The following is a 15,962-nucleotide window of genomic DNA, read 5'->3' as shown; positions in this document are numbered from 1 at the left end:
TTACCATTCAACTTGCTGATCATAATTCGTGTTGGTCTAATTAGTTTGAGCACCTTTGCTGATGAATGTTTGTGTTGGTCGGTAAGTTTGTAGGTTTGGTTTGACTAGCTTGATGTTGCATAATTTTTACTTGGACATGTGTTTGGGCAATGCCTTCTTGATTGTATATGATGATTAGTTGGTGAAGGGAGAAAAAGAAGAAAAAAAAGCAAATCCTGTTTACTTGGACATTTGTTTTGTGAACATTGTCTTTCGAAAGATTCACACCATTATGGATTTAAGGAGTGTCAAACATTCCTTCTTTTGTAGCTAGGGCTATAGAAGTTTATGGAAAATCTGTACGCTTAATGAAGTGTCAGAAAAAGAAAAAGAAAGAGCCCCATTAAGTGTTGGGACATTCTTGTCAACCCTCATTTTGCTGCTAACTCAATTTTTGATCATCCGTTGTTTGTTTCTTTGCAATTTATGAAAACCTTGTTGGTTCTGTCTCAAGCCAAAAGTTTTAATTGTAATTACCCTTCCTCTCGACCCCCCCTCCCCCTTCTACTTACAGGCAGCATCTGGGACTAAAGGGGGTTCAAGTGGTTCCCCAGTAATTGATTGGCAAGGCAGGGCAGTGGCGTTGAATGCTGGGGGCAAGTCATCAAGTGCTTCGGCATTTTTCTTACCTTTAGAAAGAGTAAGTATCTTTGCAATTATTTTCTGTGACTTCTATGTCATGCTTTCATTGTTGTCAAGGACGGAGGTTAACTGCTTGTGGTCTATTGGAGATGTAACTGAATTCAGTTACCTTGTTTCCAACACCTGACCTGATTCAAACAGGGAGTTTACAGCTGTCGAATGATCATAACCGGAACTCACCTTGATGCAAATAACCAATTTGATAATATGCTTTTCAACCTTAGAACTTAATGTAGTGCACATTATTTATTCGAAAATGAAGAACAGCCATCTGTCGTTGCCTGCTCAAACCATGGAGAATGAAGTGAGATAACTTTACCATTATTCTCGCTGTTTTTATTTTTTATTTTTTATTTTTCTTGTAATATCAACTCTTACAGTAAAGTTTAATCTACTATCTTTTGAATATCTAAATCAAATGCTGTTTTTTTTTATTAACATTTTACAATTTTTGTTCATTTCTTCTTTATAGTTTGTTTCTGTTTCTAGTCCTGCATGTTACCTTTGTTGGGTCATTTTCCATTCATACTGTTTTGAAGTTTGTTTACCTTTATCGTTCTTTTTATTGCTTTATTTTCTCTGCACACTCAATGACCTTGCCTTCTTGTTTGGTCTTCCTATTACATCTACTGATGTTTTTATACTAGATTTGTTAGTTTTCACTTGTCTTTTGAGATCGATTTTGGTAGAGTAGTATCCTTCAATAAGAAGTCTTTGAAGGCTCAATCTTATAAGTTTAAGCTTCCAGAAAGCCAAAACCTACCACTGTCTACCTAACCAAACCATCTGAACTGAAAAAAGTAGCCTTTATACTTCCATGTGCTGGATTAGCCCATTCGTTAGCCTTTATTTATTTATTTATTTTGTGACGTGGACATGGATGTTGTACAGTATTTTTTAAGTTTCTATGTGAGGGTTGGCATTGTGGGATGCCGGTCTAAATATGTGATGAATTAACTACAAGGGAGCTTCTAAATGCACCCATCAATTTTTTGTTCTACAGGCACCTGTACAATTGTTTATCCTTAAGGTACAAGGTTAACAATGTATGTAGCGGGTGTTAAGAGAAATTAAGCGGGTGTATTTAGAAACTCCCTATACTGATATTCTATAGATTTGAAGCCTTCAATTTCCAATTGATTGATTGATGCCATCACAATTAAATGTTGTAGTTTCTAAGTTAATCTTGTCATTATACTATTTGCAGGTTGTAAGGGCATTAAAATTCTTGCAGAAGGCTAGAGATTCTTTTAGAGATAAATGGAGGGTGGTTTCTATTCCTCGTGGTACGCTTCAGGTTTGTTAATTCTTATCCTTCTAGGTTTTAATTTGATTCAATGCTCCCATTTGTTTTGTTTTTGTCTATACTGCATTCAACAGGATAACATATTTTGGTGGTTCAATAGCCAGATTTCTGAAATTGCCTTGTTTTTTTTGGCTTGAGTTTATGATTTAATAAATCGTTTTTTTGCTTGCAAAACATTTATTTTTCTTCTGTTGTTTTCCAGCCTAAAATGTCTAATTCTTATAAGCTTCCAATCTCTCATTTAGTTTGCTAACTCTTTTTCCTTATTTATTTTTTACTTATTATGGTTTGTTCCCTATGATTCTGTCTGGAACTATAAATTCAATGATTTTCAATTTTGAGAATCTTCAATCTTGCACTTTAAACTTTTGTACTTTTTGAGTGCTGCTTTAATTTCCACATCTGTATAAAATAATTCCTAAGTTCTTTTTTGTTAAAGTAAATATATTAGAGAGAATGCCATCTGCCCAGGTAGCAAGGCACCACCAGTTGACTGTGCTCATGCTTGAGTTCAAGTCCCGCAAGGGGCCACCCGTCTTCACTAACTATTAACGTTAGTAACACTTGTAATAATATTAAGTTCTTAATGGTACCAAAAAAGTAAATATCTAAGAAGTTTCTCCTACTTTGCTTTCTTTTGCCTTTTAACATAATTGTGTTTTTTACTCCTGCCGGACAATACATTATGTAGCTTTATTCATAATGGTATCTGAGTCTGGTCTATAAAAATGTGGTACTGAGAGCGGTTTGGATATTTATATAATTCATCTCATTATTCTTTCAAATACAATACTTCCGTAGATTTTGCTTCATTTATAGTTGGTCAGTGTTCATTCCAAAATAGAAAATGGATTCGATACAATTAAAAAAGAAAAGACATTATCAAAATAGAAATTTCCATTTTTCTTTTCCTACTGGCCTTTTCTGTGTGAACAAAGTCTTGGTATGTATGGGCATTCTGGGCAGGTCCCACATAACGGTTCCAATTCAAATATTCACTTTTGTCTCCAAATGTAGCATCAGTTATTTGTATGTATCATCTTCCTTTGCATTAATCAAGGATGTAGTTCGATGTTACAAATGAAGGCTTCATTGCCTGTGTGTATTTGTTTTTATTTTATTTTATTTTATTTTGCCTTTATGCTTTCCCTCCCTTCGAATCCATCCTCAATAGGTGTATTATTTTGCTTTCATTTGTAACTGGATTGTCTCAATGGGCTCATTTGGAAAAGTAGGATAAGCTCATTATTTCTTATTATAATTTATTCAACTTATCTCAGACAGCATCTTGTTTCCATTTGACAAAGAAAAGTACAAAACAAAACTTCTTTGAAAACACTAATGTGTCCTCCAAGATTTATGAAAATTACGAAGTGGTGGCTTTTTGCTTGATTTGATAATAATATCAATAAAGGGATCTCATTATTTAGAGATAGATTCATTTCTGTGGCCTCTTGTTTATGCATGAGTGACAAAGTAATGATACCATGCTGGCGACAATAAGATCAAGATCTGCATAAAGCGAAAAAACACTTGCAAATAAGATCACACTTGTGCTTGTTTCTTTATGTTTGGCTTATGTGTACACTTCAAGATTTACTTTTGTATGATTTGGCATTATTAACTCATTATATAGGTGACATTTGTCCACAGAGGATTTGATGAGACACGTCGCCTTGGTCTCCGAAGTGAAACAGAGCAGGTAGTTAGGTTCTTGTGAAAATTGCATTATTTCTTTCAATGGTTTCTCAAAATAATAATTTGAGATGCTGATGCCTTAATGAGTTAACTGGATTAGATTGTGCGCCATGCCTCTCTGAGTGGAGAAACTGGAATGCTTGTTGTTGATTCTGTCGTGAGTATACTTTCTTCACTGTGTTATAATTGATTGAGTAGAAATTTTCCCATCTTCATTGGCCCTGTTTGGTATAGCTTTTTTTAAGCTAAAAGTTGATAATCAGAAATCAGAAGCTAAAAGCTCCCCTTCCCTAGCTTCTAAATAATCAGTTTTTTTCCGCTTATTTAAGTTGTTTTTGGATAATAAGCTATAAGCAGAAGTTGCACCAAACAATTTGGCACGGTTTCCCAAATTAAAATAAGTTATAATCAGCTTATAGAAGCTGCAACAAACAGCCCCAATGTCTGCTATCATTCTGGACTTGTTCAGGTGCCAGGTGGCCCAGCTCACAATCTTTTGGAGCCTGGTGACGTGCTTGTTCGCATAAATGGGGACGTAAGTATTTCTTCAACTGTGTACCATATATATTGTCCATTTGTGTGTAATGCTTACTTCTTATTATGTATTTTATATGAAAGCTCTTCGAAAGTAGGAGCTTCAAACAATGCTTGTAGGTTAGGGGTGTGCAGTTTTGAAACTTTTTTTGGAGCTGTAGTTGCTATTTTTCGATGAAAATTGTTAGCAAATATTCACTTTTGGCCTACCAATAAGTGAATTTTTGGTTTTGTAGCTTATTTTATTCTGCATTTATTTCATTAAGGAGTCGTTGTTTTAAGTAACCAGGTTTAACTTTCCAGTAACCAATTCATGCTGATTTCTGGTTGTGGAATTTAATTCATAATTTTCATGTTGAAGTGCTGAAGTATGACCCAAATGTTTTGTCTTTGATATATCGAAGTTCTTATTGCAGGTAATTACTCAGTTCCTGAAAATGGAAACATTACTTGATGACAGTTTGGACCAGAAGATTAAATTACTGATTGAAAGGGGTGGCACACCATTGACTGTAGACTTGGTGGTGAGATTTACTATTGCACATGTTGTGTCTTCCTTTTGTTATGTAAAGTATTTGTTAATGGTTTGACTTCGTTATGGCAGAGTGCTATAATTGTTTCTATGGATGTCATAAGTTGTTGTGGTAGATAATGAAACTGCCTGTTGTTCCAAAGTTAAGAGATGTTGATCGACTTATATGTACATTATTCCATCCTTTAGTGTGCTCCACATAGTTGGTAATGAGCATCATGGAAAAATTTGGATGCCAGTATGTTCTTCAGTTATTCTGTAAAGCTCCTGCTCTTGTATTATTTGACATCTGTTATCAAAACTGTACAATACATGACATGTATCACACTGTCCAATTTGATACACCAAGCAATTGATCCATATTTGGGGTGAGTCAACTGGAAGCCGAAATTGCAATGGGATCGAAGAATCACAAGGGAAATTGTTGAATCAAGCATATCGCGTGATACACATGCAGTCGACCCAACCTGAAAACGGGTGTGGAGCCATATTGTCTTTTTTTTTTTTTTTTTTTTGGGGGGGGGGGGGGTGGATGAAAAAGTTTTCTACAGACATTTAAGAGTGTTGAGGGTTACTTCTACTGCATCCTTTTCCTTCCTTTCGTATTTTATTTCTCGGCACTCTCAAACCCTAAACTTTCTCCAGAAAATATTCTTCTCTCTCTACAATATCTAGCTTACTTAGCCGAATTTATCCATGTGTTTCTACTTTAAAAAAATGAATTTTCTGGAGGCATCAAGTGAAAGGTTTGAATAAGTGATAGTGATTTGGGTACTTGAATTACCTGTGTTAGTGGCTCAGAATAATAAAATGCACTTCAATTGCAACTATTTTGAGGAGGACTATTGTGGTGGAGTACTTTGTATGAAGAATCACTTGGTGGGAACCCATGATAATGTTGCCCCATGTAATCGAGTTTCTGAAGATATTTGAAATCATTTTTTAAACAAATGTTTGGAGAAAAACAAAGCAATGGTGTTGATGCTGAATGCTTTTTGAAGAACAAAATGTGTGTCCTAAAACGAAGGAGGCCATGGATGCATAAGTCACAAAAGGGAAGAGAACATAACAAACTTCAGGTCAAATGTATTTTTCTATGTATATATATATATATATATTCCTTCGTATTTTAGAAATTATGATTGAACCTTTACGATTCATGATTTGGGAAAAAATAATCTCTATTTACAGTTCGTATCTCAGTTTGACACTGCTTGTTATTATTTTTATTTTTAAATCTCGTAGAAATTTACACTGTATCCAACTTATATCTCAAGTTGTGTCTGTGTCTTGAATCTGTTAACTGAATGGACTATCATTGTTCATCAGTTAACTAATTTTCAGATAAACTTATTTGGCCTGTGGAAAACTGAATGGTTTTCTGAGTAGTGTAACAAGGCCAGAGAGATCGTAACAGGCATTCCTTTGGATCGGAAAACTTCAAATGCAGTTGTGATGGGTGTTTACTGGTTCCTGAGGAGTGAAGGATGCTTTAAAGTCTTACCTATCTGAAGGAACTTTTCATGGAATCTCAATCTGCTGTTTGATTTTGCATTGTGGAGCTACCATATTAGCCTGTTGATTAATTTCTTTGTCACAGAATGCTGTACTTGTTGGTATAATTGTAACTGATTTCTGTTATCTATATTACATTCTTCTGATTAATTTAGATCTTGTGTGATTGTTTCTACTTAGAAAATATGAGGAAGAAGAACTCCGAAAATATGAGGAAGAAGGAATATATTTCTGTTATATTCAAAACTTCTTATCTTACAAGACCAAATGACACTCCTTATATAGGAGATATTACAAACATCATTATAACCCATTATATGCCACTTACCTATTATATATTACCACTATCTACCACTATCATATTATATACATGCCACTATCTTCCACCAACACCACTATCATATTCTATACATGCCACTATATGCCACCAACACCACTATCATATGCCACTATCTTATTAACACAAATTTCCAGCACTCCCCCTCAAGCTGGTTTGAAGATATCTTCCATAGCCAGCTTGCTAGTCAGCTTATCAAATTGCTTCTTGTGTAGTCCCTTCGTTAGCACATCAGCTAATTGTTCACCTGTTGGAAGGTAGGTCACACAGATTATGCCAGCATTGATTTTCTCCTTGATGAAATGTTTATCCACTTCTATATGTTTTGTGCGATCATGTAGAACTGGATTATGAGCTATAGATATAGCTGCTTTGTTGTCACAATAGACCTTCATAGGTGTCGGGTGAGAAAGCTTTAATTCTTCAAGAATTCTTTTAATCCACATTACTTCACAGATTCCATGGGCAACAGCTCTGAACTCTGCTTCTGCACTACTTCTAGCTACCACATTCTGTTTTTTACTCCGCCATGTAACTAGGTTCCCACCTACAAAGGAGCAGTATCCGGATGTTGATCTCCTGTCTGTAACACTTCCTGCCCAGTCTGCATCTGTGTATACTTCAACTTGAAGATGTCCATGTTTCTTGAACAGTAAGCCTCTCCCTGGAGTTCCTTTCAAATATCTTAAGATCTTATAAACGGCCTCAAAGTGCTCTGCCCCTGGTGAGTGCATGAACTGACTTACCATGCTGACTGCAAAGGCAATATCAGGCCGCGTATGAGACAAGTAAATCAATTTCCCTACAAGTCGCTAATATTGTTCCCTCTCTTTGACTTCTTCAGCCTTAGCAGCTTGTAACTTCAAGTTAGGCTCGATCGGAGTCTCCACCATCTTACAACCAAGCATACCTGTTTCTCCAAGGAGATTAAGAACATATTTTCTCTGATTAACGAATATACCTTCCTTGGATCTTGCAAATTCCATTCCGAGGAAATACTTGAGGGCTCCCAAATCCTTAATGTGAAATTCTTTTGCGAGTTTCTTTTTGAGGCCTGCTAACTCTGCTTCATCATTACCAGTTAAAATGATGTCATCAACATAAACAATCAAAATTGCAATTTTACTGTTTTTTGAATGTTTATAAAATATTGTGTGATCTGCTTGACTCTGCGAGAAGCCACAACTGATAACTGCCTTCCCAAAGCGTTCAAACCACGCTCTTGGTGATTGTTTGAGTCCGTATAATGACTTGTTCAATCTGCATACTCTGTCGCTTCCAAGTCTCTGCTCAAATCCCGGCGGTAGGCTCATGAACACCTCCTCTTCAAGATCACCATTGAGAAATGCATTTTTAATGTCAAGTTGATGTAGAGGCCAATCTGAATTTACTGCAAGAGATAACAGTACTCTGATGGAATTTATTTTAGCAACAGGAGCAAACGTCTCCTGATAGTCGATCCCATAAGTTTGAGTGAAGCCTTTAGCCACCAGTCTCGCCTTGTATCTCTCAACGCTTCCATCTGCGTTACATTTTATCGTAAACACCCATTTACACCCAACTGTTTTCTTGTCTTTGGGTAGATCAACTATCTCCCAAGTACCACTTCTCCTTAAAGCATTCATCTCCTCCATGACTGCTAATTTTCAATTCGGATCATCCAATGCTTCCTGTATATTCCTTGGAACAAACAAGTGTGAAATCCTAGATGTGAAAGCTCTATGGTTTTTAGACAGTCTTTGATAGGAGAGGTAATTTGCAATAGGATGTTTAATGCAATTTCGGACACCTTTCCTAATTGCTATAGGAACATCAAGGTCGGAAATAGAAGGAATAGGATTACCTAAAATGTCGATGCCAGAACTCGGGTGGACATTCGGGTCATTAGGATGAACATTCGGGTCATTATTCCTCAGATGAAATCGCTTCCTAGTATAAACCTGAAGCTCAGGATTTAGATCATGTTGTAGTACTTCTCCCCCTAAACAAGAATCTTCTTAACTAGGCACCATAGAACTTGGTTCTCCTAAGTGATCATTATCAGACAGATGTGGTTTTTGTGTAGGATAAATGACATTGGGGAGCGGGATAGAAATATCCCAAAAACGGTCTTCTACTCCACTTGTCTCCCCCTGAAGAGAAGTGTTGGGGAAATAGGATTTTGTTTCCACAAATGACACATCCATACTCACATGAAATTTCTTGGTTTGAGGATCGAAACACTTATACCCCTTTTTGTTTGAGGAATAACCCAAAAAAACACATTTTATAGCACGGGGGTCAAGTTTTGAACGAAATTGACTGGGAACATGAACATAGGCAATACATCCAAAAACTTTGGCAGGTAAATCAGAAAACAACCTCGTGTCAGGAAAAAAAGTTTTGAGACAATCAAAAGGTGTTTTGTATGTTAACACCTTTGTAGGCATCCTGTTTATCAAATAAGAGGCTGTTAAAATTGCTTCACCCCATAAATATTTAGGAACATGCATGTAAAACATTATAGCACGTGCTACTTCAAGTATATGTTTATTTTTTCGTTCTGCAATGCCATTTTGTTGAGGGGTATCCCGACATGTAGATTGATGAAAAATCCCCTTTTTTTTCAAAAACTCACCCAACTGCTCATTGAAATATTCTGTTCCATTATCAGAATGTAAAATACCAATTTTGGTTTGAAATTGGTTTTCAATCATATTGTAAAAATTTGTGAAAAAATTTTTCACGTCAGATTTTTTATTCATCAAATAAATCCAACATAAGCGGGTATGGTCATCAATAAATGTAACAAACCATTTTTTACCAGAAAGAGTAGTGATTTTAGAAGGGCCCCAAACATCACTATGAATCAAATAAAAAGGTTTGGAAGCCTGGTAAGGTTTTGGCAAATAAGTAGAGCGATGAAATTTCGCAAAAATGCAACTTTCACAATGAAAAGAAGAACAATCAATCCCTTTAAATAATGCTGGAAATAAATGTTTCAGATAAAGAAAACTAGGATGCCCTAGCCTATAGTGCCATAGCATTATTTTTTCTCGAACAGAGATTGAACTAGTACTATTAAAGCTCTGAGCTTTTTTATTACTAACAGGTACTTCATCAAAGTAGTAAAGACCTTCAAGCATCCTAGCACGCCCAATCATCATCCCCGAGTTCTGGTCCTGAAATTCACAATGGGATTCAAAAAATGTAACACGACAATTAGAATCCTTAGATAGTTTACTGACAGACAAAAGGTTACAGGCTAAGTTGGGGACGTGAAGAACAGCATTGAGATTAATTTTCTCAGTTAGTTTAATAAATCCTTTTCCTGCAATAGGTGAAAAACTACCATCGGCTATTCTGATTTTGTCATGACCAGAATAAGGGAAATAGGTACTAAATAAATGGGAAAAACTAGTCATGTGATCGGAGGCACCGGAATCTATGATCCACGGAGAGAAGTTTAGGCAAGAGAAGGCTTTAGGATTTCTACCTGTTTGTGCCAACAAAACACTAGGAGTACTGGATGAGGAGTTGGATTTTATCAGCTTTAAGAGTTGATCAATCTGCTCTTTGTTGAAGGGACCTGAATCGGCTTCATTAGCGGTAGGAAAGCCACGATTCTTCTCTCCTTGTTTGCTGTTTTTCCAGTTGACAGGTTTGCCATGGATCTTCCAACACGTTTCGCGTGTATGGCGAGGCTTGTTGCAAAAATCACACCAGACCCGTGGCTTATCATCAAACCTGCGCTGGTAATTTGCAGCCTTGTTGGCCGCAGCATCGCTAATTAAAGCAGAAATTTCAATTGATTCACCAGTACCTTTTTTCTTAAGCATGACGCTCCTTCGGCTCTCTTCCCTTCTGACTTCGGCAAATACTTCGCCAATGGATGGGAGAGGAGGTCTGCCAATAATTCTTCCTCGCACTTCATCGAACTCAATGTTGAGGCCAGCAAGAAACTTGTAAATACGGCTGTCTTCCACAGTTTTCTTGTGGTGGTTGCAGTCGTCAACCGATTTCCATTCGTATGTGTTGAAGATGTCAAGATCCTGCCACAACCTTTTCAACGAATTGAAATATTTGGTGACGGAATCATCTCCTTGACGAATCTCTCCCAACTTCAAAGTTAATTCGAAAACTTGAGATTGATTTCCTAGGTCAGAATACATCTGACTAACATTATCCCACAATTCTTGTGCAGTAGTATAGCACATGTAATTAGAGCTTATATCCTCCTCCATGGAATTGACCAACCATGTCATAACCATGGAGTTTTCAGCGTCCCAACTGTCGAACAGCGGATCATTAACAGCAAGAGCCTTCTTGTCACCAGTGATGTAACCGATCTTTCCTTGCCCACGGATATACATCCGGACAGATTGTGACCAGCGGAGAAAATTATCACCATTTAGGCGGATGGTGGTGATTTGGACAGAGTGAGAGTTGGACGTTTTCACCGGAATGACTTCCGACATGGCTATGACGGTTTTAGGGCTGCTGTGTTTTTTGTTGCTCTGATACCAACTTAGAAAATATGAGGAAGAAGAACTCCGAAAATATGAGGAAGAAGGAATATATTTCTGTTATATTCAAAACTTCTTATCTTACAAGACCAAATGACACTCCTTATATAGGAGATATTACAAACATCATTATAACCCATTATATGCCACTTACCTATTATATATTACCACTATCTACCACTATCATATTATATACATGCCACTATCTTCCACCAACACCACTATCATATTCTATACATGCCACTATATGCCACCAACACCACTATCTTATTAACACAAATTTCCAGCATTTCTCTTCTGATTTCTTTATTGAACTGTTTTGGGCACATGTGTTCTATGAAGAGTTCTTGGTTTTGAGTTGGGTTCATTTGAGGACTTTGAATGCACTCCCTCTTGGACTCTTGAGTGGAATATTTGACTTACAAGAAAGGATCAAGTAAGATCTTATGAATTTTGACTGGAGCAATTTAGTGGTATTCTGAATTTTTTCTTAACCCTTGTGCACAGTTTGTTTGTTACTTTTGTTTCTCCATAAGATAGGAATTGGCAATTAAAATATTGGGATGCTTTGATATTGTGTATATATTATTCATTTTGACATGAGTTTCCACCCTTCAATATCTGTGTTTTTTTCTCCCTTTAATTTTTTAGGGATCTCAGGTAGTGTCATGACTGATATATTGTTCTATTATTTTTTGTTGTAACAACATTCTTTGTGATCAATCTCTCATATAACAGATATAATTTTTGTTGCTGGAAGTACAAATAATTTTGTGCTAGAAAACATTTATGAGTGACTGACATAATAAAATATTTACAGTATTATGTGTCAGTGTCACTAATCTTGACTCCATTCTTGATGTGGATATCAATCTTCTTAGTCAAGGTCCTTTTGAGGAGTATTGTCTATCTTGTGCCTTTTTGCTATTCATACAGTAGTGGTGTAAGTTTAACCTGTTCTGCTGATGCTTTTCAGGTTCAAGATCTGCACTTAATAACTCCTGACTACTTCTTGGAAGTAAGTGGTGCTGTGATACACCCTCTTTCGTATCAACAGGTTAGTTGGAATTTGATGCTTAGTGTTCATGACTTTCTTGGTCTTACATACTTCTGTTTGTAGAAGTTTTATTTTATTATGATATGTGTGCATTTTCTCATAGCTGTGTTAAATGAATGCACAAAGAAAACACATTAAGTACCTATGCCAGAGATGTTGGGATATAGGAGTCAAAGTTGGGTGTGGAAATGTCGGGGTATGGTTTCGGCTCACTTTCTATTGGATGCTCACTAAATGGGCAATTGTTAGAATGGAAGGAGCAATAGATTCCTAGTTCACTTTAAATACCCTACAATATAATTCCATTGTGCTTTCTTGTTTTAAAGGTGTTGTAAAATGGCTGCAAGTGCCCTTGTGGGCTCTTATGTTTCATTTCACCCTTAGTTCAAAAGAAGGAAACTTAGATATTTCACTGTGTTGTCTTGTCCTAAGATTTAGTAGTTAGATCTACCTGAAACCTAAATTAATTTGCCCCAAAGATAGTAATGTTTATGTTTACAATGTTGACTTACTAAGTTTTGTGCACATCATATTTTTACATTGATGATCTTTCATAAACGATATAAAGACAAATGAAACCTGTTCTCCAATGTTAAAGGTCATACCCAATGCATAAGTTTCCCATTACACTAGTGTTTGGGAGAGAGAGTAAGTAGGTAGTGTTCGAATGTGTCCCACATCGCTTAGAGTTGCCCCATCTGTGCTAGTTATAAGGTTTCAGTTTCCCTCTCCTTAATACTTGAGTTTTGAGAAGTATAAGCTGGGCTTTTAAATTTGGTATTAGAGTTTGGTTAAGCCTGTGACTGGTGTGCCGTTTGTCTGGCTAGTGTAGGTTGTGGTCCAAGAGGGTGTGTTGTAATTGTCCCACATCGCCTGGAGTTATCCCATCTGTGCCAGTTATAAGGTTTCAATTGCCCTCTCCTTAATACCTAGATTTTAAGGAGAAGTGTGGGCTGGATTTTTCAATTGGCAGCACTTTTTTTTTCTTGGGGGTGGAAAGGTTGATTCTTGTGACTTGAACTTGCAGCACAGCACTGGGAGCAGATAACACTTGCCATTGTTCTAGTTTATGACCTCTAAATCTGTCCAATTGTTTGGTTTATATTGTACTAGCTATTGTCACACGTGATGCGTGTGCAATTCAAATAAGTAACAATAAAACAAAATGTTTTCTATATATTATGTGCTACTCAAGTTGTGAGCCTTCTTCATTAGACCCAAGGTCCAAGGTTTGAGTCACACTCCTCTCATCTATCAATTTTTTATTTTTTATTTTAAGTAGAAAAATGAGGGACGCGTGGCATAAGGAGAAGCAAGCAAAGGCTTGGACAGCCTTCACTTAATATAATAGTATAGATATATGTAGATAATCACTTATTATTGGTTCACTCATGGTTTATTGCTAGACAGCTCAAGGAACTATACGGAAATTTCTTTCTCTCATTTGTAATTGTGTTACCTAGTAAACTCTCACAAATTCTTTCATTTAGAGTTTCTTTCGTTTTTATCTTACTGCTCATTGTTTATGTCACTCCTGTATACTCCTATGTACATGGGGAGTTTAAGGGAGGAAAAACAAACTATGCTCCTGAAAATTTGGAACTCCTATAAAATCTACAAAAGATGAAATTGAGGGAGGAAACTTCTATGAGACTAAATTTGAAAGGAGTTTATGCTGTGACCCCACCTTATAAATAGTGCCCCGTTACATTCTCCAGATGTTGCATATTATGACCGATGCACCCTCTCCTTGGGGTATTTTGGCAAGTCCAGTGTAGGTGGGACCTATTTGGAGTTAAGTAATCGAGTTATTAACATTTTTGGTCCATTTGGTTGTTAATCCCTTCTGAGACGCCTTTATCACATCCCTGAACCAATTGGGTATTATCCAGTCCCCTATCCTGACTCATCCAAACACACAACTATTAGTCCTGTGATCTTTTGTCCCAGGACTGTTTCTCTTAGGTTTCATAATCCCATCTTATCGCATTCTTGAAATTAATGTGGTCTGAGAGTTTCAAGATACTAGAAGAGTTGAAGACTTACATGGAGATAAGAGAGAATAGAAGAGAGAGAAAGAGGGATTGGAGATTATGGGATGGGTAAAATACATATGAAAGAGACTGAGAGAGAGGGAGAGTGCTTAAAACTTGATTTCTTTCCAACTTTTTGTTCATCCTGTGGTCTGAATCCTGTTTCATTATACCTATGTATAGGTGTTGTCAAACCTGGAAACTGGTAGAAACATGCTACTTAATGGTGAATATAGACTTTAAATTTTATTTATAAATTTCTGTAGAGTAAGTACATCATGCATAATAAAACCTCCTGATATATAGTTACAAAAAATGAATCTAATTGGCATTTGGTTGATTGTGGAACTTTAATTAAGCATGCCCAGAAGACTTGGGTATTAAACTTGAAGGCCCATGATTTGAGGATTTAACCTGAAGTTGCTTTTGTATGCTAACAAGTGTTACACTTATCTGAATTTTTATCTTTATCATTGCTTTTATAACTTCAGATATTTGGTTAATATGGAAAATGTTACCTATTCATCTATTTTCTTCTATTACAAAGAAATATATTTCATCCCTTTTATTTATTTTCTTCTACTGCATTTATTATGTGGTTTCTAAGCTCATAAAACTAAGCACCATTGCATTTTGGCAACATGACCTGCACAAACTTTTAGCTTTTGGTGCACATGATTTCCCTACCCTGTGGGAAGGGTATTCTTGATTCCACCACAGTTTTTCAAGGTGATCTCATTTCTAATACATTCAGGCATATCATTCTATGTTAGTTATTTCATATTCTCTCATTTGATTCTACGAAAAAAAAATATAATTATGTTTTATTTAATTTCAGTTGGATACCAGTGTTTTTTTAGTTGTAGCTTATTTGCTGTTAAGATAACCTGCTCTGCTTATTATTGTAAATATGTCTCAACTTGTTTTCTCTTGTTTTTTTTGGTGACAGGCTAGAAATTTTCGTTTCCACTGTGGCCTTGTCTATGTTTCAGAACCAGGGTATGTCTATCCTTATCAGTTGAATTTAGATTGATGTTTGAATTCTATTCTTATTCAAATTTTGTTACATACTGCATTGGCTGTGCATATATTGGTTAAATTTCTGTGTTTAGTACAAGTCATTTGTGGCAGCAAGGGAGGCTGTTGTCACCATTTGATATCTAGAGTAGAGAGATCACCTTGAATTTTCAGTTACAATCTCTCATTGGAAATAGTTGTGTACTTACCAATTTCAGATATATGCTTTTTAGAGCTGGAGTTCCTCGCCATGCCATTATTAAAAAGTTTGGAGGTAAGGAAATATCACAACTTGAGGATCTGATTTCCGTTCTTTCTAAGCTGGCTAGGGGTGCTCGAGTACCTTTGGAATATATAAGCTACAAAGATCGACATCGAAGGAAGGTATTAACTATTATTTACGTTCCTGTTAGAATCTATCAAAAGAATTCCAATATGATATTTTGCACCAAATGGGCATCACTGAGCTGAAAACAGTTTTGTCTTCCTTTGCATACCAAGTCTACTTCAGTTAGCATTCATGTTTTGTAGTTGATGGGATAAATTGTGTGGATTCACTTTTATTTAATTTTAACTACTGTCCAAGGACCTCCATTGAAGGGAGCAAGTCATGGCTTTCTGTATGTGGTAAAAGTACCACTATGGTTGGAAGGTTTCAGCCCACGTATCCAAAACTATCCCCCTTTTTTGCATTTGTTACCAGCGAATCCTAGAAAAAAGAATGGAAAGAATTATTTGACTTACTAA

The 15,962-nt window shown here is 36.2% G+C and overlaps 1 protein-coding gene across 3 annotated transcripts in view; it reads left to right on the top strand.

Moving 5' to 3' along the window:
* LOC114309010 (protease Do-like 7) overlaps positions 1 to 15,962 on the top strand; it is a 208,423-nt gene that overhangs the window by 15,585 nt on the left and 176,876 nt on the right. For 2 of the 3 annotated variants that reach the window (XM_082924083.1, XM_082924080.1), the window contains exons 6-7: positions 554 to 679; positions 1,889 to 1,978. In XM_082924083.1, coding sequence (XP_082780209.1) covers positions 554 to 679; positions 1,889 to 1,978 — 216 coding nt within the window. Of the gene's footprint in view, positions 1 to 553; positions 680 to 1,888; positions 1,979 to 3,623; positions 3,690 to 3,785; positions 3,843 to 4,154; positions 4,221 to 4,635; positions 4,744 to 12,084; positions 12,166 to 15,147; positions 15,198 to 15,433; positions 15,600 to 15,962 lie in introns of all 3 variants that reach the window. The other variant, XM_082924089.1, reaches the window with a different exon arrangement.

This window comes from Camellia sinensis, chromosome 1, assembly GCF_055761805.1.
Source record: "Camellia sinensis isolate YWXY chromosome 1, ASM5576180v1, whole genome shotgun sequence".
NCBI classification, from domain to species: domain Eukaryota; kingdom Viridiplantae; phylum Streptophyta; class Magnoliopsida; order Ericales; family Theaceae; genus Camellia; species Camellia sinensis.
This window is presented reverse-complemented; position numbering and strand designations above follow the sequence as displayed.